This window comes from Conger conger, chromosome 1 (assembly GCF_963514075.1).
Source record: "Conger conger chromosome 1, fConCon1.1, whole genome shotgun sequence".
NCBI lineage: Eukaryota > Metazoa > Chordata > Actinopteri > Anguilliformes > Congridae > Conger > Conger conger.
Genome location: NC_083760.1, coordinates 51,713,588 through 51,734,820, shown reverse-complemented (window position 1 = coordinate 51,734,820; position 21,233 = coordinate 51,713,588). Strand labels below are relative to the sequence as shown.

Genomic DNA, 21,233 nt, shown 5'->3' with positions numbered 1-21,233 from the left:
GACAAACCACAACGTTGCATAGGTCTACTCGTTTTATTCATCCACAAAGTTTCCACGTTTCGGTCACCCTAAAGCTCTCGCACTTCTGCCTGCTTACTGACACAAATCTCTCGCAAATCCAGACCCGCATATGATTCGTTGTGTGTTATCTGCATCTGTGTTTCTTAATCACATGGAAGTGGAGGCAGTGTGTAGCTCTGCATTCCTGCTTGCTTGCAAATTCTGGGCAGCAGTGCACGTGATTGAGGGCATCGTCTTGCATCTAACAGCTTTTAATTTTGACTCGAATGGCTGCTTCGCCGCGGAGTGATACTTGAAATAGAACTGTAAACAAGCATTAGAACTCACAGCAGTGGTATATAGACAATGTATCACCGCTATGAACCAATCAGATTGCGAGATTTGTCCTACCTGTTTTATAATTGAGCACATAATTTGTGGCTCACCCCTTATTAAAATATAGTCTAATATACAGGAGTTTTTAAGATTCGCTTTATGAATGTATTTTATTCGCTTTATGAATATATTATATAAATCTGTATTTATAAAATACATTCATAAAATGAATCTTAAAAACAGAACAAAACAAACATCCCCAAATCCAGTTACAATGGCTCTTCAACATGATAAACATATACACAGCTTCACTCCATGATCCTATATAATATACAGTGACTCCCATGACCCTATATGTACATACATAAATACACTCCCAAGTAGTTCCCAAGCCTGTTCCTTGAGACCAACCACCCTGAAGGTTTTAATTTCAAACCGAATTTGGCACACCAGAATCTACTAACTAGCAGCTCAAGAAAATCTCCAGCAGCTGAATTTTGTTTTGTTTTGTTAGTGTTGGAGTGAAAACTCCAGGTAGATCTCCAGGAACAGGATTGAGAACCACTGCATGAGGGGCCACCCAGAATTGTAGTCTGGAACACTCCAATGGCTTCTGTCTATTCTGAATCCTGGTAGGCAATTAGATGCATTAAAATGCATGAATATAATACGAAAAAGCAGAGACTATAGCCTATGTATTAATAAGGCCAGCATGCTGGGGCAGAATAAGAATGAAAAAAGGACAAACAGAGGCAAGCTCGTGAGGGATGTTTCCCATTACTGATACTGGGGAGGCCCAGTAATACAAGATCCCAAATACAAGGAGCAAAAGCTCCATCTGGGGGCATTTCACAAAGCAAGGATACCAAATTAGCTGGACAACTGTGCTGAGTAAACCCAAACAGCGTTTTTGTCCATGTTTCAGATTTGGGTGGGTTTCAGGTTTTATTTAATGCACTTATCCAGCAAACTCAGTGATCCTGCTTTGTGCAACAGAGCCCTGGTCTCTTTTGAAGGCAGATGAGCTCAAGCTGTAACACAATACTTGAAACTGAATGGCAAGAAAATTGGGGGAAAAGACAACACACATTCTCGAGGCCTTGCCTGTTATGCGTGAACTGGCTAGCTTTGCCATTTCCTCCATTCTTCAGCTCTCAAATAGCAGCAAGCCAACACATCTTTTCCCTTTTAAAAGTATAGTTCACTTTCTAGAGTTTTTATTCATATTATTTCAGTTTTTGTGTGTGTTTGTAATTGGCACAGATAGTTTTTCAGTTTATCAGAAACACTAAACTGAAATAATATTTTTTTAAAATGAAGAAAGTAAACAATCTCTTTAAATCCCCCCTGAGCAATATGGAGGCAAAGAGTCAAACAGAAACGTCACAAAAGGTAGATAGAGCTCCCCTTTTAGATTAAGAGCTTTCCCTTAATTCTCCTTTTTATTCGTTTTTAGTGACATAACTATGACTCCACTGAAGCACCGGATCATTGCTGAAAAATTGATAACTAATATGAATTGATGTTGAAATCTAATCACACTTCATGGACTATGCCGCGATGTGTGGAGCAACCGGTGAGGCGGATGATTCTTTAGCAATAAACGAGTCCCCGCATGCGAGAGGGTTTAATCCTCTGCTATGGCTAACAGAGTTGTGAGGCCTTCTCTGTCTGTTACCCTATCTGCTTTCTCCCTGTCGGGATACATGGAAAGAAAACGAAAGCAGGGCATACTATTTGCTCTCCTTCAAAAATACACGACCCCATTTTTACACTGACTGTGTAACAACATGGAGAAAGCAGTCATACCCTTGGAGGGTCAGAGTTATCTTTGTTTGTAGCAGTAATCCAGAGTAAATGTTAAACCGAAAAGCAAACACTGTGGTTTGAACAGAGTATGAGGTCTGGCCACCTCTGTGCCTCGGTATTAGAAGGTACGAGTCAGAATATAGACACAGTGCAAAAATACTGTAAACGTAGTTAAAACAATTTTTTTTTATGTATTTCGTCACTTTTACCTTTGCCTGAGGCTTTCTGGAATTACCTAAAATGTTTTACTTGTTCTAAGATAAATTAATCTTGCAATTGAAAGAAAAGGGGGACATAAAAACTAAAATAATCTACAATATTTCATTAAAATGAAAGATAAGCAGAGAATATACAGTCTTAAAGACTATTCATGACATACAGTACTGTGCAAAAGTTTTAGGCACCTGTATAACTTTCTGTACAGATAAGATTCTTTCAAAAATAATTAAATGAAAGGTCCTAAATAAACATACTATACATTTTACATTACATTTTAGTAATTTGGCAGAATAGTTAAAAACTGAATCAAATCAATATTTTTTGTGACCACCCTTCGGCGTTAAAACTAGATCACTTCTCTGAGCATGTTGGAGAACTTGCCACAGTTCTTCTGCAGACTTTGGTTGGCTCCTTGCTTCTGATCTCAGGCAGCTTTGATCAAGTTTTTATGTAAAAAGTAGTAAATTGCTTACAGTAATTAAACAAAAATGTCTCTGTAAAATTAAATCTTTTGGAAAATGAATATGTCAAATGTCATATTCTAACAATAATATGTCATATTATACTAACACACACAAAAAAATAAACATATATATAATAAAGTCTAGGCTGCCTAAGACTTCTGCACAGTACTGTATGTGTAATGTATGTTAAAACCAGATCTATAATATCTGTTCAAATAACAGAGAAAACAATAAACACGTTTCTCATCCGGAACTAAAGAAGTTTAGCAAGTAATGTAGTATTTTCAGAAGTAGTATTATCCTTTAAGCCAATTTGTCCTCTTTTCTAACAGAGAACTGCTGCAGCTTATTGAAACAAACAGCATGTTAGGAAGCCTGACCAGAGAGGCAAGAAGTTTGGTAGGAGGCAGACGACAGAGACTTGTCCCGGCATCACAAGAGGTGTTCACGGCTACATGTGCAACCAAAAATATATATATAAAACAAAAAAAAAAAGAAATTAAGAAGTAACTTGGCTTTAACTGAACAAACTTCAAATCATAATAACAGAACTTAACAACGTCACGTGTACCCAGCTACATACTGCCGTCCCACCTTCCCAGCAGCTAAACAGCAACTCTTTAAATAGGCCTTCAATCAACCCCACACCCTGACAATCTAGGTTATACCAATCCCGCAGGTGTCTCTCCTGAACACAGGTAAGTGATACAATTGTTAACCATTCCTTGTCCTCATTTAGCCCAACCGAAACCGTTCACATGGCTTACTATATAACATATATTTGTAATCACATAAACAAATCACAATCAATATACATACATAACTTACTAAACATTTCCTACCCACCCCCCCCCCCCCCTACTTGGTCTGGTCCCGTGACATCACTCATGATGTCACCTAGGATACAAATACAGGAAGTGTTTAGCTGCTTCCTCCTTTTGCCTCTAGGCCACATGGTGAGTATGTTAGGATTGGAAACAAAGAAGACTGTAATTAACTTATGAAACATAGAACTAACCCAATAAACAATTAACTAAACTTATAATACTTGTCAGTATTTTCCTTTACCCAGAGATGCTGATGTGATGTGAACTGTAATGAAACATAATGCAAATAAGTGATGGAATTCTGGCTAACAAACAATTCAAATGAATAAACAATATGGCAATGATGATGGCAATGGGGACAAATGGTGTGTTCTCACCTACTTTGTCACACAGCAACAGAAGGTCAAACCTGTCCTGCCTTCATTTTTGAGAATCCTTTGATTGTTTTTTTATTAAAACACAAGACTGACAGAGTAAAGTATTTGGTTTTCTGATGTACTGTGCTGATATGAACTCTTCTGGCCTGCTATTTCAGTTATGGAGTTAGCAACAATACATGTCTTTCGAAATACCTTTGGGCCCATGTGCATGTTTGTTTGTCTTCAGTCTACAACACTGGACCCACTAACACTGGAAGATGCTGATCATTTTCCTCTTAAAAGTGTCCACTGTCTAGGTCAAAAGGAACTCCCAGTATGTGTACTGTTTGTTCATACCATTGTCACCAATGCACAAGTGTTAATAATCAACTTTAATACACCATACATTTTCCTGATCCTGCATGCACTAACCAACCATATTTGGTTGAATTAACATAAAGAACTCAATTGGCTGGATACCTCAGTACCCAATGTGAAAGATGAGTCAAGGACAAAAATCTTCTATGATAGAAAAAGACACTTTATGTAATGCTCAAAAGTTTTAATTCAACAATATGACTGACATTCCAACCATTTTCCATTCTGTGAAATCAATCAGAGGTGCTTGGTGACCACTCCAATTTTGCTCAAACTTTGTGTAAAAGTTATATATTCAATATTGAAAATGCAAAACATTAGCCTAATTGGATTTGTCTTTCTTGAGCTATTGGCTCTTTAAAAGTCACTTGCAAGTGGAAATGTGGTTTGCGCCTATTTTGGAGCGTCATATCTTTGTCATTAAATAAGGGAAAGCCAGAAAACCTCATCGGAACTGATGAAGGCTTGGTATGGCAAAACTCCAGCCCTATTGCTGGAGCCCGAGCCATAATCCTGCCTCTGATTTCATCCGGTGGGGAACAAAAATACCGTCTTAAAATGAAATGTAATTGTGCCCATTATTTTCCCACAAAGATTAGTTTACAGATATGCAAGGTTTCATGTACATTTTTGGTAAATGCTGGTGCCTGACAAACAAGGCTCCCAAAGAGCCGCTATGAGATTGTAATTCTTTATTCAGATAGATACTGTCCAGAACCCTTATGAAAGTGTCACCTTGCTTGTGGTTTAACCGTGTGGACCTTCTGGTCCAGGCATGCCTCTTCAGCCTGAAACTCTCAGCTAATCAGGCTGATAAGAGTCAGAACAAAGGGAACAAAACTGAATATCTAAGGTTAACTCAGTCATGTTCAGTGCCAGAAGAGAATGGCAAGCCTGGCACAGAAAACAAGAGCATGTAAGGGCGAGGAGAAAGATTAGATTAAGTATTTGAGTTGGAGTCATTAGCTTCTCTGGGACAGGTTGTGCATTTCTCAAGGTTGCAACAGACACCTTGAATAGTTTAAATTCAAAGAACAGGGAAATGCTCCTCCAAACGAGAGACAAAGACATACAGTACAAAAGCCAGCTAGCTGACTGACTGAACACACTCCTTCAGCTGGCTCACAGACGGGCATGTACTAAGCTGACTGACCGACCGAAACACACCCCTGTAGCTGGTGTACAGACAAGCACACTCTAAGCTGACTGAACACACCCCTGTAGCTGGTTTAGAGATGAGCATAGTCTAAGCTGACTGACTGAACACACCCCTATAGCTGGTTTAGAGATGAGCATACACTAAACTGACTGAACACACCCCTGTAGCTGGTTTAGAGATGAGCATACTCTAAGCTGACTGAACACACCCCTGTAGCTGGTTTAGAGATGAGCATGCTCTAAGCTGACTGACTGAACACACCCCTATAGCTGGTTTAGAGATGAGCATACACTAAGCTGACTGACTGAACACACCCCTACAGCTGGTTTAGAGATGAGCATACATTAAGCTGACTGAACACACCCCTGTAGCTGGTTTAGAGATGAGCATACACTAAGCTGACTGAACACACCCCTGTAGCTGGTTTAGAGATGAGCATGCTCTAAGCTGACTAAGTGACAGGACACCACTGGTCAGACGGGACTACCTGAGAGGAAGCTGGTGTTTCCGCCCTCGGAGTTCTGCTTGCGCAGACAGAAGGGGCTGTCCTGGCTCTCAGGGATGGCTCGACACCGCTCGTTCAGAACCTCCATCAGCCGCCTCCGTCGCCTGAAATTCATCCTGAACTGGTACAGGAGGCCCCCATCCACAAAGTGGTGCTTATTGGTCACTGCAAGAAATTAGCATGCAGACAACACAGTATTACTATATGCTTCTACCAGGGAGATATCATGTACTGCCACATAATTAGACTGGTTCATCGTAACGGTCCCATATTGTACACCTTTCCAGTGATTTATTTTCGGTCCTGATATCCATAAGGTTGTGTGGTTTTAATTTACCATCTTTATCCAGTTTTACATGTGCACACTCCAGAGCACCTCTCATGAGCTTTACCATGAACAGGCGGTTTTAGTGACTGTATCTTTAAGGCGTATTGATATCAATGAACCGCCGTTCCGATTGGTTGGCTGACTCCAACGAACTGAATGCTGTCTGTGCCGAGCGCTTCGATTTGTTCCGGCTACATGGTGGTCCATGTTGAAGCAAACAAGCGTATTGTTATGATGTCATAGCTTCACGGGAGTCCAAAGGGCTCGTTTAAATGCACATTTTGAATTGTGTGGATTTATTTGGGGACTGTGCGTTTTGATTATTGTGGAATGTCATTTTGCACAATATGGGACCTTCATTTTAATTCATAAAATAATATTCACGCTCTCTTGTATCTGCACCGGTTTTACGTCCTTGTCAGCTCGGGATACTTTCAGAATGTTTTTATAACCCCTTCAACTCCTTTATAATCCACATCGCAAGGGAAATGTAATTTCCCACAATACCTTTGTATGGACCTTTAAAGACCTGAAAACAAATCACAGTTATCTCTTCTCGCAGTTAAGCTCTGTGTACAGGATAAACTGGTCACCCTAAACCTGAGAAACAAGGGATAAGGAGAGGGCTGTTTTTGATAGAAGTGGAAGCAAAACAGCAGAATCCTAACAGGCTGCCAAGTTGTTCCAGTCACTGCCACTAAACATCCCCTTCTGCCACCTCTATGCCAGCAATCGTTAGCCCTCTCTTGATAGGCCCAGAAATGGTCAACAATCTTAGTGGTAAGGACTTGCGAGCAACTAATCTCTGCGTGACATAAAAAGATCAATACGGACAACCTGCTCTAATTAATCTGTTGACAGCTAAGCTTCTTCAGATTGCTTCAAGTACTGTGGCAGGATTGTACTTCATAAACGTTTTGTTACCGATGCAGCATACGTGCTGGCTTGTTTTCATTGTGGGAGAGAGGGAGAATGTTCACTGTATTGGAACATCCCTGTCCAACACTGGTGAAACAAGGAATTACACCAGCTTTGTCTCCCACAATCAATCACTCAAGGAGATTTTCATATATCATCTGGGGGAATTAGTAGTAATTGAGAGATTATTTCAGATTATCCCTTAATAATTACATCAGAGAAACATAAACTGTTTGATCAGATAGGATTTAAGAACCACTCCTACACAATTCTGTAAATGTATAGTACTGCACTTTAATACAACCCACAACGAGGGAGACTATTGCAAGCAGTGTTATTGTATTGCATTCTTCCACTGTGTTACAAACTCTTCTTTTCAATGATTCTAATGTACACCATATTCCAGAATCAGATCTCTGACACAATTAAAACCACCAATGAGGATTTAAGTATTGGGATGAGGACAATTATGTCAAACACTTTCCAGTGTCTGCTTCCCGTTCATTTCCTGTTACTGTATGTGCACATCACAGCAAATCAAATCTTAGTCGATTTATTTATTTATTTACTAGGGATAGTGCATATTAACCAACATTTTCAGTTTCCAAATTAATGTAAATGTGCTAATGAGATAATTTTCATCTATAGTCCCTAACCTGCATGTCTTTGGACCGTGGGAGGAAACCGGAATACCCGGAGGAAACCCATGCAGACATGGGGAGAACATGCGAACCAGGTCATTCTTGTTGTGAGGCAACAGTGCTACCCACTGCGCCTTAATATCCAAACTGGAAAGTTAAGGGTTACTAAATACACCATTAAGAACGCTTAAGGTTTCTTTTACACAAGATGTTGGAAGGAAACTGCCTTTCTGACCTTTGGAATGTTAATTTCTAGAGAGTGGAGCTAATGTAACTTTGTGACCCTGTCCAGTCTTTAATGCGATTACTCATGCGTTTGGGCAGCAACAAGAGCACGATACAGCTTCTCTGAGGACTGTTCCAAACTGTTTTTAAGGTTTGTGGTTCACAAAATCAAAATCGTTGCAGTCATGCACCACAGTAACAACACAGCATTAGACGCATTATTAAAACAATTCACTTCAGTGGTCCAATTAGGATAATTAGTGCACAAATTTACAACAAGGGTTCTGAAAATTTCTGTTCTGTTTCTGTTCCAGAAATAAAACTGGTGCAGATACAAGAGAGCATGAAATATTGTTTTAAAAATGAAAATGAATTTTAAAGTCCCCAAATAAATCCACACAATCCGCATTAAGAAAATGTGCATTTAACATGACATCATAACAATACGCTCACTTGCTTCAGCACGTACCACCTTGCTCATACTCGGTGTTCATGTTATTGGAGCTAGCCAGCCAATCAGAACAGAGGTTCATTAATATTAATGAGCCTCAAAGACACAGTCACTAAAACAGCCTTCCCTTGGTACAACTCATGACAGGTGCGAGACTGGTGAGATTGTTTTTGGTTCTTAAAACCATGTCTTATGGATATCAGGACCTAAAATAAAACCCGAAATCACCCAACCTGAAAGTAAATTCTGACCATATCTTTTAAACTGTAGCTCTGATATGGTCTGAAATGGAGCTGGGACTATTGGGATCAGTCCAATGAAACAAACAATGTCACCTGGCAGAATATACTGTCTTCATAATGCAGTAAGTACAGTACATAATGTCCATTTTTTGCAAAAGGTCTAAAAAACATAAAGGTCTAAAGAAAAAAATGCATAGAAATGGTTTCTATGCACATAGAACTGCATAGGAAAGACAAAACACACTGGAATGCCTTGGACACATACAGCACCCACCAAGTAATTCACACCTTGATGACAAAAAACAAAAAAACTGTATGAAATAAATAATAAAACTAGTACAATAGTACTCTATTCTAAGTACTGTGCTTTTGATTGTACTGTACTTTGATTACAATTGTTTGATTACAAACAGTGTAAAAACATAAACAAATCCAGAAAAGGGAAAGGTGTGTCCAAACTTTTGACTGGTACTGTATTTCACAATATTTCAAGTAGGTTTTTAAATTAAACCTTGAAGAGAGAGATTCATTTTTCACTTTTAAGATTTATTTTCTTTTGGAGTTTATCATCATAAATACTTATTTTCTGTCGTGCTTTTCAGGGAAAATTAAATGTAAGATTAATCACTTAGCCCTTATTTTATGAAGGTTTTTTGTGGATGGTTTTATTGTCCCAGAAAGCAGCACTTTTAATGTGCAAAAGCTCCATTGCCTCCCTATATAACCTCCATAATCAACCACCAACCCCACCCGCCTGCTTGTCTGCTTCAAAAACATGAGGGTCTGAGCACCACTCTGCTAAAAGATTCCATTAACACCCTGCTAAAGTGTTGAAATATTGCTATGTTAAAGTTACGCATATTTGCTAAACAGGTATTCAGACTCTTTTGCACAGAACTGTGTACAAAATAAAACCTCATATGCCTGCAGTAAGTGAGTTTGTATTTACAGTATGACTGTATTCAGTTACATGAGAAGTAGCCCTTCGCTATGTTAAAATACTGCACTTACGCACTGATTTACAGTCCATGTTTTGTTAATATTTGACCAGCATGATGAGAGTGCATTCTTATACGTTTCCCCATGGAAGGCAAATCAATTTAAATAATGAATCTGCGAGCTGCCTCATAAAATTGTGTGTAAATCAGCAACTTTTGAATCCAATACTATGTCAAGCCATGATAATGGGATAATAAATTGCCTTTGCTTTAATACCTGCATGTGCAGAGGATACTGGTTCAAATGTACATACAACCAGGAGATGGCACAGCCTGTAGTGAAAACCTGGAGCTGCAGCCAAACACCATTTCTGTCTGATATGGGTTACACTCTATGGTTTGCATGCCTTTCGTAAAAGGACCGTGCCACAAACTGGCAACATGGGCCAAGATTGCAGTGGGATTGCTGGGGTAATGCAACAGGATGTGGATGGCTTGAAACATGCAGACATGCAGTCTGCCATTAAAAATAAATAGGCCAGCCACTAGACATTAGTGGGCGGAATGGGTGGGAAACTCCAGTCAACTCCTCACTAGAATTAGCTTCAGGTGGTGCGGCACAAGGTAGGAGCAAATACCAGCAGACATTGCGGCCAAAGGGGCGTAGAGTTTAGCAGTAAATAGCTTGGTATGAAATCTCATTCATGGAATAGCCTTCATCTCTCAGAACAAAAATTGACTGATTGTTTTCTAGAGAAAGTGTTTTTTTTTTACAGCCATTTTTTAATTGAAATGCCAGTGTACTAGATAGCGTAGCAATTGAAAGGAAGATATTTTTAGCTTCATTAAACCCTGTTTTCAGCTGCATGTAATATAATAGTTTATATTAGTAGTTTATCTAGTATCAAATTAGCACATTAGCATGATTACTTGGAGGACGAGGTAACACAGTGAGCTCATTCCGATCTCTTATTTTTCTCCTCTTTTTCCTTTTCTTTTCTCCTTTTCTTGCCCCTAGCTCCACCCATCGGGAGAGGATAGGAAAATATGAAAGAAAAAGAAGTAAAGACAGGGAAATCGAGAAAAAGTGAATTAGGCAAACAGGAAGTCCTTACTCCTTCAAACATCAGTTCGAAGCCACATCAGTTACAGACCTGGCAGATACGCGGCAGATCGGGAGAAGTGGATCCACAGGTTGATTATCTACACGTCAGACTTTCCAAAAAAATACTTCTGCAAAGGATTCGCTGATGTTTTCTCGCTCAAAGGAAAGATGGGGAGTTCTTCTACTTCCAGCTCCTAGAAGGAACATTTAAGGGGTTGGAATGTCCTTAAAGATGGCGGACCTTTCTGGGTCAGGAGCAAGTAAAACATGAAAGAGGAGAAAAGTAAGCGATTGGAATGAGCGCTGGGGGTTAGTATTGGATTGGATTAATGGCTGCTGAAAATGGAGCATCATACTCTATGTAAAGATTGAATTTCAAACAATAATTGTAATTTGTAACATGAGCAATGTCTTGGCTGTATTTTTTGATCAATTTAGTGCAACCTGAGTGAAAAAAATCTATCAAAAACATACACATTTCTCATACATATTTAAAGGTTTTGAATGGTAGTGTCATTTTTAAAGTCACTATACCGACTTTATATGCAACAGTGCGCTACACCACCTGATTTCACTAGTGTATTATCCAAACCAAGTGTAGCATGGTTAGCTCAGCTAGTTCGCTTGTAAGCATGGTGAAGTGCAGTGAAAGCGAAGGCTGGTAGCAGGTTATCGCGACAACACTCCCCGATGACGTAACCCTCAAATTCAAAAGAACGTTGTTGCCCTTGGCTAGAGGCGAGTTTGTCTTCAGCTGACTGGTAACGCGTTCGTTCAACAAATATTTGGACAAGTGAGAGGCCGGGGTTCAAATCCCACCTCGGACTCAGGCAATTTCTCACCTGTTACACAAGCAAGTAAAATAATTTGTCAAATCAGGTGGTGTAGCGCACGGTAGGAGCAAATACCTGCCGACACTGCGGCCCACAGCACATGGAGTTGGGTAACGCTGGCCTACTGTGTCGCTACATCAGGATAGATAACTTGTATAGCCTGCTACTTTGCTGGAAACCACGTTTCCCTTTGTAACATATGGCACATTGTAAGCACTGAATATTTCATTGCTCATTCAAGCATAAATCTAGTGAAATCAATCTGCAATCCATGCCACCTTTGAGCGGGAACACGGTTAAAATTCAGCAGCCCAGAGCTCCAGATGCATGAGCATGAGAGGTACTGTGAGCAAAATTCAGGATATTATTCACACAGCACACAGACCTGCCACTGTATTTATTCCTTAGAAGGGGAGGACAAGCTGGCAAGGCATCTTACAGCCTGACATTTGAGGTCACACAACACCCACCATGTTTTTACCGACCATTAAAAAGCACTAAGGAGGTAGCAGTTTGTAGGGCACTCTGGCAGAGGTATACCTAGCACCATTCTGGTGCGAGGGTCAGTGAGTGCTCGGTTCAGATACTGATCAAATGTGCAGTTTTAAAAGCCAGTGGTGTGTCCATCTGTTACTGACTGTCACAGTAAGCAGCTGGTGTTGCTGAATTTTCAATAGCTGGAGCAGGAGAGCCAATCTGGCTCCCATGACTATGAAAAACATGCAATTCAGGGGGTTTGTGGCCAAAAGAAAATTAACTTCATGTAACTCCAAAGCAGCTTGAAATGTTATGATGCCTCATTATGAACTACTTCCGATGGATAATTCTAAAGACACGTCACAAACCATGTGACCTTGACTCATCTGTTATGCTGAAGGACAACCTGCCCATATAACTCAATGTATTTTTCTGCCCAAAATATTGTTTTTTAAATCTCAGGTCAATGACAAAGCATATAAATACAGCGATAACACAGATTCATTACAGTTCATTTCTGCGCAGTATATGGTAGGTCAAATCGAGCTGATAGGGAGAGAGACAAGTCATTTTTTTATTTGGCAAAGATTATTACCTAACAGGGAGAAGAAAATTGAAGGTTGTCAAAAGAAAGAAGAACAGGATGGATTTGCAATATAAGTAAGCAAGACACCAGAAAAAATGTTATACATACCAGTTTGTTCAGATCACTTTGTCAACTTCCTCTCATTAAAGCTAGCAAAGCTAGCAAGCCTCGAGGTACTTAATAAGTAGCTAATAAATGTTGTGGCTCCATGATTACTTGTATATCTAAACTGGTTATATCCAAACTCTTTTGGATGTAAAGTCATTACTAAGACAAGTGGATAATCCATCCATCCATCCATTATCTGAACCCGCTTATCCTGAACAGGGTCGCAGGGGGGCTGGAGCCTATCCCAGCATACATTGGGCGAAAGGCAGGAATACACCCTGGACAGGTCGCCAGTCCATTGCAGGGCACACACACCATTCACTCACACATTCATACCTATGGGCAATTTAGACTCTCCAATCAGCCTAACCTGCATGTCTTTCGACTGTGGGAGGAAACCGGAGTACCCGGAGGAAACCCACACAGACACTGGGAGAACATGCAAACTCCGCACAGAGAGGCCCCGGCCAACGGGGATTCAAACCCAGGACCTCCTTGCTGTGAGGCGGCAGTGCTACCCACTGCACCATCCGTGCCGCCCTACAAGTGGATAATCAACGATGAAAATGTTATCTTCTAGCTGTTAGTCTTTCACTTTCGGCAAGTTTAGCTGTGTTTTTCTTCAGTGTGCATAAAAATACACGCATGCAGACATGAGCCAGCAGCAGGTCAGATGACATGCGATGACGGGTAAAGATAATGGATAAATATGTGCCACACGCGGTCAGGAGCATAGTGGGTCTAGCGGCAGAAGGAGCTGAAGCTCTGCAGAGCGTCGAGGTCTACAGAGAAAAGCCCTTTGAAGCGCTGCGGCGCCGGGACATTTATTCAGTCACAGGAGCAGGACGTATGGGCGTGTGTGACACACGATGACCCCGTGTCCTCGTTGCAGCTGGAGGAATGCGCGGCTGCCCTCGCTGCCGAGAAGACAAAGGGGTCTCGATTCTCAGAATTCAGAGATTCTCGGAATTATGAGGAAGCTGCAACACGACGGCCAAAAAATGGGAACATTCGGAACCTCTCCGATAACTAAACGACCTGCTAGCTGTTCCTTGTTTCTGCACTTTGGAACCCGTTAACAAATCAAACAAATTGTTATTGCACATCATAACAATACTTTCACTGCTGTAAACAAAAGCAGCCTAATCCAATTCATGCAGACCACAAGTTACCACAGAACAGGCACAGTTCCTTTTGATCAGTCTCATAGGCTGCAGGCTAAAATGATAGCAACTATGCATTGAAAAACTTGCAACTCTCTAACCCGAAATACAACTGTGGTTGTGTTCTAAATTACAGAGGGCCATCTACGTGTCAAGCAAACCACGAGGCAAACTTCTGATCTAGACTAAGGTAGAGAGCAATGTTGCTAACAGCATCCTTGTTTCAGATGCATTCAATTTGCAACCATGTGACAAAAACAAATCCATCTTAAATTTTATGCTACACATACTACTTTTGACACGCATTCTGCTAATACCATCATAGCAAAGCAAATACAACCACAGAAGCCACAGATTAAAGTCAGGTAACTATATAAAAGTAACTACAAAATAACTATAAACAAGTAACTACACAAAATAAATATTCCCAGAATGTATCATTGCCAGTACCTCTAGGAATTGAATTTAAGAACTTTTCTCCATAAACATTATTGGTCCTTTCAGAAAAAGGTACTCAATGAAACTTGTGGGCATCAATTCACAGAACAAAGCAAAAGGCAAAAGCAGAACTTCATTAGCTAAACAAAGGCCTAAGTGCCTACTTGATCTTTTTTGCATACTTTTGTTTCCCACAAGGTCATTTTCGGTACGGTTATTTAAAGAAAAATCTTGTGATCAGGGAAGCCATGTTTCCTCCTTTTCAAAACAGCCTGACTCAATCTAACTGGAAAGCAGCCACCTTGGCTTTGCCTAAACAAAAGCTTCATCCAATGTTAGTTTTATAATCTTCTGACAAACAAAAATTTTTGTGAAGGGGGATGCACATGTGTTAAAAAACTTTACTAAAAACAGAATTTAGTTCTTAAAAACAAGTTCCAGACACAAAACCTAGAGGTATAGGAGGGTGGTAGTTGCACCATGAAAACATTAATTCATGCTCCTCAGCTGCTGAAAATGGTTCTGCAAAGTCCTCCATCCTGCCCGTCACCTCCCCCAGCAGTAGAATATTGGCAGTGGAAAGACATACAGCAATAAGTCTGAGAGGCTGGAGGGGACCTCTGTACACACTGGGCGACAGACATGCCCTTGCAACATCTTCAGGAACATTGTGGGTCTGGGCCACACTACAGCAAGCACTTGAGTCTTGGTCAAGTGCCAACCGTTGAATGTCAGGCATGTCCAGATTACAGCCGTGGCGAGGTGATACTCAAGCTGAATTCTCACTTGATTTATTTGTCAATGTGCAATTGGCATTTAGGTCACTCTAACCCTGCTATGCACACCCACATACCAGAATCTGCAGCTGAGAAGTGATGCGCTCACCCATGAGCCAGTGACTATTTTCACACTACAGTCTCGCAATGAATGGAGGAGAGCATGACACTTATGAAAACTGGTGGCTTGAGAAACCTTGGCTTACTTAAAGCCACCCTACCACTGGTATAGTAAAGGCAACTAGAACCCACTGTGCAGAATTTTAGTAGGCTAGTAAAGTAGGGGCGGCCTGTAGAGGTAGTGATTAAGGTACATGACTGGGACCCACAAGGTCGGTGGTTCAATCCCCAGTGTAGCCACAATAAGATTTGCATAACCATTGGGCCCTTGAGCAAGGCCCTTAACTGCTTAGTCTCATCAACTGTCCATCGCTCTGGATAAGAGCGTCTGCCAAATGGCATTAATGTAATGTAATGTAGCCCGGGCTAAAAAATGCAAGGTCAAAGAACTTGTTGTAAGCAGGGCAGGTCTCTAAAGATAACCCTCTCTTCACCTCACCGTGTTGAATGATGCCGTGCTCCAGTAGTCTTCGTCCAAGCCGCTCTGCCTCTTCCCTGGTGGCCATCTCCCCCTCCTGCAGAAGCCAGTCAACAAACTCGGATGCCACTAGCGTCCGCTCAAAGGTCCCGCTGTCCTCATCTCGGGTCTGCAAGAGTGTGTTCTCGGTGTTCATCAGCCTGTTGGGGGCCACAGAGTGAGTTGGCATTGCATCGCGACAGGACGACTGTATATTAACAGTTTTACAGACAGACATTTCCTGTCCAGGCTAATTTTCCAGTTGGGAAATGGAAGTTTTGTGTAAAATACGGTGAAATTCACCCCTTAAAGGAGTAACATGGTAGGGCGGCCTGTAGCGTAGTGGTTAAGGTAAAGGACTGGGACACGCAAGATCCGGGGTTCTAATCCCGGTGTAGCCACAATAAGATTCGCACAGCCGCTGGGCCCTTGAGCAAGGCTCTTAACCCTGCATTGCTCCAGGGGAGGATTGTCTCCTGCTTAGTCTAATCAACTGTACGTCGCTCTGGATAAGAGCGTCTGCCAAATGCCAATAATGTAATGTAATGTAATGTAAACATGGTGATTGGTCACACTTTCTAGGTTTTTATATGCAATTTGCACAAGAGGGCATTGAAGAAACATGATCAAAGTATGAAATATGTCCGTTCTTTAGTTTTGGAGAAGCAAGCGTTTTACATTTATTACCCTATTTCAACCGGTTGAGAATGTTCTCCTAGTAGTATGTCACATGAGGATAACCACTCCCCTTATCCTCCCCTATAACTCATGACCACAGTTTGTCGCTGGCCTACAGTAAAATAGGGTCACGTCATAGATAATTGACAGTTGTTATTACCACACCCAGACAGTTTGAGTGAACTTTTATCGTGGGAAATTTAGGCTTTAAAAATACATTTAAATGACTGAATAATTCAAATTAAACATTCAACCACCTTGTTTACTTGTTTAAATTGACCCAAACTTAAAATTATTTGAAGGTTGTCTAGGGTCAAAGTCCTAGTTTCAGGGTCCTTCCATTTACTATCAAGGCTAATTTACTGGACCTAATCTTTCTGTTGATTTCCTGCACTCTGAGTCCCCTGTATCCTGCTGAAGTAATAGATTTCCTGAACAGGACAGAGAATACAGAAGCTTGCTGTAACTGGCAGAGCTGGTGTTGCTTCTTTGGTGGGATGTCTAACTTCTTCTGACAAAATTACTAGCAAATCCACTTGAGAGTCTGTTAAAAATGTAGATCATGTAATATTACAGAGTATTAGCCCTGCTGTTCCCTCAGCCTGACTCAGGGCCATAAGCCTTATATCTCACTTCTGACCTTGTGGATAAGAGTGTAGAAGTGAGCAATGTACATAATACTCTGTAAAAGCTGTCAGCACTACAGGTAGCTTGTCTGAGCTTGAGTTCAGATAGAGGATACAGAACAAAATTGTAATTACACAGAGTCTGAACCATTGTATTAATCATTGTATTATCATCATAAATAATAATAATAATAATAATAATAATAATAACAATAATAATAATAATAATAATAATAATAATAATAATAATAAGGTAATATAAAAATATATTACAAATATAATAATAAAAAGCTGGTAGAGGTCAACAACTCTCAAACAATTCCTTAGCAATATCACTAAGAATATAGTTCAGCATTTATTTGAACTATTTTTGCAGAGCTAGTTATCTTCAATTGTTAACTAGCCAAACATGTTTGGCTGAGGCAGCCTGTCATAATTGTTAAGAGAAATTTGAAGAGTGCATTTTCTTCAGGTATGCATGAGTTGAAGTTGATACATGTGAAGGTGATTTTCCATGAAATTTTCCAGTAGTTTATGTGAAGCTTGAGTAGTAGGTGTATTCAACCACTAATTTGCTAGGTGTGTTTCAGTGGAGGCAGCCTTTCCCAGTGGAGGTATTAGTTAATGAGTAATTCAGAGCAATATTTACAGCAGATTGCCAGCAACTGCTGTCTTGTGAAATCTTGGCGGGCCTAACACAAGAGAGGAGTCTATCGTGGGAGTACAACGAGCTTGCTGCTATGCTTTTGGCATTCAGTGTACATACTCCCTATCCTGGCCTGCTTCTCCCTCAGAAGATGCACCCGCCATTACCACACTATGCAGAAAAGCAGGCTTTCCAATATCCCCTACACTCTCGCTCTCTGTCCCCTTGCAACAGCAGCTTTCCTCAGGGGAGGCAAACCGGTCCGTTTCTTCTGATTCATTTTCAGTTCTCTCCTTTTGTCACTTTTCAATCTCTTCATCTGTATTCCATGTGCCTAGTATCCACCAGGCCCCCTGGATAAACTTCCTGCAGAGCTGGAAATCCTGCTCACTCCATTTCCAGAGGATGGGACCCTGTTGATTCTGCTGGGAGACTTCAACATCCATCTGGAGAGCTCACAGTCAGCTGGCTTCCTTCTTTTTATCCACCCATTGACCTCAGCAGTCGTCATCTATACACAAAGCAGGAAACCAGCTGGTTTGATGATGACTTCTCTCTCGCACCACTATCTTCTCCTTTACAATTTCCTTTCAACTGTTCTGTTCTCTACCCATTCCTGCCATCAATGAACACTGCAATCTGCAACCTCTCTCCGTCCACTCCAGCATCACTAATCTCTCATCTCTTGATTCTTTCCTTCAGTTATCTAATGCATTCACACTCCTCTACTCTCTCTCTCACTTCAACACTTGATTCTATCTGTATCCTTGTCATAAGACCTGCAGCTATCCTCTAGTAGCCTATGGCCATGTCACAGGACCATTTTACAAACAGAATAGAGAATATGGCACAAATCCAGAGATCATGCTAACTTCCTTAGTGACCGTTCCCTCCTCTCTGCATTTTCATCCTCTGTCTTTGTTGCTGCTAAGGCTAGCATTTAGGACTCAAACCCACAAACTTTCAACCCTCAATGCAGATGACTTCACCACTTCCTTTGAGGCTCACATCCATGAAATGGTGGAGGCCTTCAACATATCACTTAATCCTCTCACCAGACAAGCCTTCCTTGCTTCTAAACCAGATTCTGACCTCAACTCCTACTACCGGTTCCAAAGAACCCATCCCCACGCCCCTCATCTCTCCTGATATCCTCCCATTTGCCTCCCTTGTGAAATAATCCTTGCCCTCTGTATGCGTCCCCTCAAGCTTACCTCCCCCCCTGCTCAAGAACCCTACTTTGACCCCTCTGTCATCCAGAACTACGATCTGGTCTACTGTCTAGTGTGCCATCTCTTCTTCCCTGACCTCCTAGATAATCGCCAGGCTTCAGGGCTAACCACACAAAAAAGCCAGCTCTTCTTGCAGTCAGGGAGGAGCTCCATGCTGCAAGGGCTAGGCTGCTTCCCTCTTCACCATTCAAATTCCCCTCCAGCTCTCTGAACATTCGACACTGTTGGCCACTTCCCTGACAACCTTTGGGAGGGGGAGGGTTGGTTTGAACTTGAACCATTCCAGAAAGAGTCAACTGCTCCTCAGGGTCCAGTCCTTGGAACTGTTCTCATCTCTGCTCTTCCCTTTACTCTCTACACTAAGGTTCTTACATCTGTCATCTGATGACACATAACTTTCTTTCCTTTGACCTGTACAGTGCACTGCTCTCTATGGGCTTGGCTATGGCAACACTATTTAGTAAGTGTGCGGTCACGCAAAAGGCAAGCTCTCTTGGACTGCTAGCCAGGCATCACAGTCAGAGGAGCAGTTGTATGAAATAGATTATGGTGCCATCGTTTCTCTCCCGCTGGTCTGCCAGCATACTGAAGCCCGTATACCCTCCAGCCCCCCACCAGTTTGCCACTGGCTTTCGGCTACTTACTTTATGCACTGCAGGCTTTCAATGCTTTTTTGGCTGGAATTTATTTCTAAACCTGCCAACTCTGCCTCAAAGACTGTAGCCTAAATCTTGTAATTGTAGCCTATTAACTTAACTGAATAGCTATGTCAAGGCTACCGATCCTTGAAAGCACACATACACTGTAAAATCTACAGTTTGCCTAATAAATGCACTTATCCCAAAAATGGACCATTCTGTAAAAATAAGAAGTATTAAATAACAGATGTGGATAGATTGGCTCTTTTCTGTAAAAACACGCAATGTCTATATCCGGTGTAGCCTATAGTCTAGGCTGCTAATGTTTCTATTTTGTTTGATTTACATAAATGAAACCAGCAAGCATTGCGTTAATAAAAACACAATTAGCCTAAAGGAAATGGTGTTCGTCAAAAAAACTGTTATGCTATGGCTCTTTTCCTTTCCTTATTAGACTAATTTGATTAGGCAATTACTATGTGAATTACTATGGGTTGCTGAATAATGAGTTTTGACTAGTGTTTATTAAATAAATGTAGCCTAACACAATGAACTATTGAACTAGGATGTTCTGAAAAGTGCAATTTTCACAATTAATAAATAAGAAAATACTGTGAAAATAATGTGTGTGTAAAGTCTATTTCCTTTCGTCTTCATACAAACACATAGGTGAGCCATCTCTGCACACAGTGACATGTTAATGGTGCTCCCCTGTGATAGTGTGGTGGGGAAGCTGGTGCTAACGAGTGAATAATAACCAGCCAGATTTACGTGGTTGTGCCAAAAGTGTTGCTTGAAAAATTGTTCACGTACGTACACACATGATTTATACGGATGGTATCTATCTTTAATTCATGTTAATTAAAATTAAATGAACCAGATAAAGATTTAATAGAGATTTGCCTGCATAACTGTAGTAGTTGTCCTTCAGGTACTGTTTGGAACATTGTGTATAGGTGTTTTGAACATAGTGAGCTAACACGGTCTTCCAAACACAGGGAAATTGTGCAGTTATTTGTCGTTTTCTCTATAATTATTTCATCACTTGACATCAACTAAGTGTTTTAGTGTCTGAGATAGCCAATAAACCACCATAATAATAAATCACATTCCACAGGAGAAAAACTACCATTGAACGCATGTTAACTTCTGGTGGAAGCGGCGGCTTCCCTGTGTTCTGTTTGGAACAACGGTACTTATGAAACAATATAGAAAATCTGTTTGCGATTAGACCTGTGTGGGTTAGCCAAATGATGGTTTAAAACTAAAACAAAAAAAGAGTGACGATTTTTCAGTGAGGGGTGAGCTATTGTGGAGCGTAGCTGGGTAAAGGACGTGGAGTGGGGTGCAAACACAGACTCATGAGCAAGAACTGACATTTCCTTTCACTCCACTCCACCTTGCTCACATGCACTGATTTCATAAATGAAACAGCACCAGAGCGAAAACACATAATCGTAATACTCAATTCTGCAGTAGCACTAAAAATGTCTTAATACAGTTCATGTGAAACATTGTCAGAAGTGAGTTAGCAGGGCAGTCTCTGAACAT

At 40.9% G+C, this 21,233-nt stretch overlaps 1 protein-coding gene across 2 annotated transcripts in view; it reads right to left on the bottom strand.

Annotated features, from left to right (window-relative positions):
- The window catches only part of deptor (DEP domain containing MTOR-interacting protein), a 56,562-nt gene that overhangs the window by 18,216 nt on the left and 17,113 nt on the right, over positions 1–21,233 (bottom strand). For both annotated transcript variants that reach the window (XM_061254808.1, XM_061254799.1), the window contains exons 5-6: positions 15,845–16,023; positions 6,039–6,221 (exon numbers count right to left, since the gene is read on the bottom strand). In XM_061254808.1, coding sequence (XP_061110792.1) covers positions 6,039–6,221; positions 15,845–16,023 — 362 coding nt within the window. The remainder of the gene's footprint in view (positions 1–6,038; positions 6,222–15,844; positions 16,024–21,233) is intronic.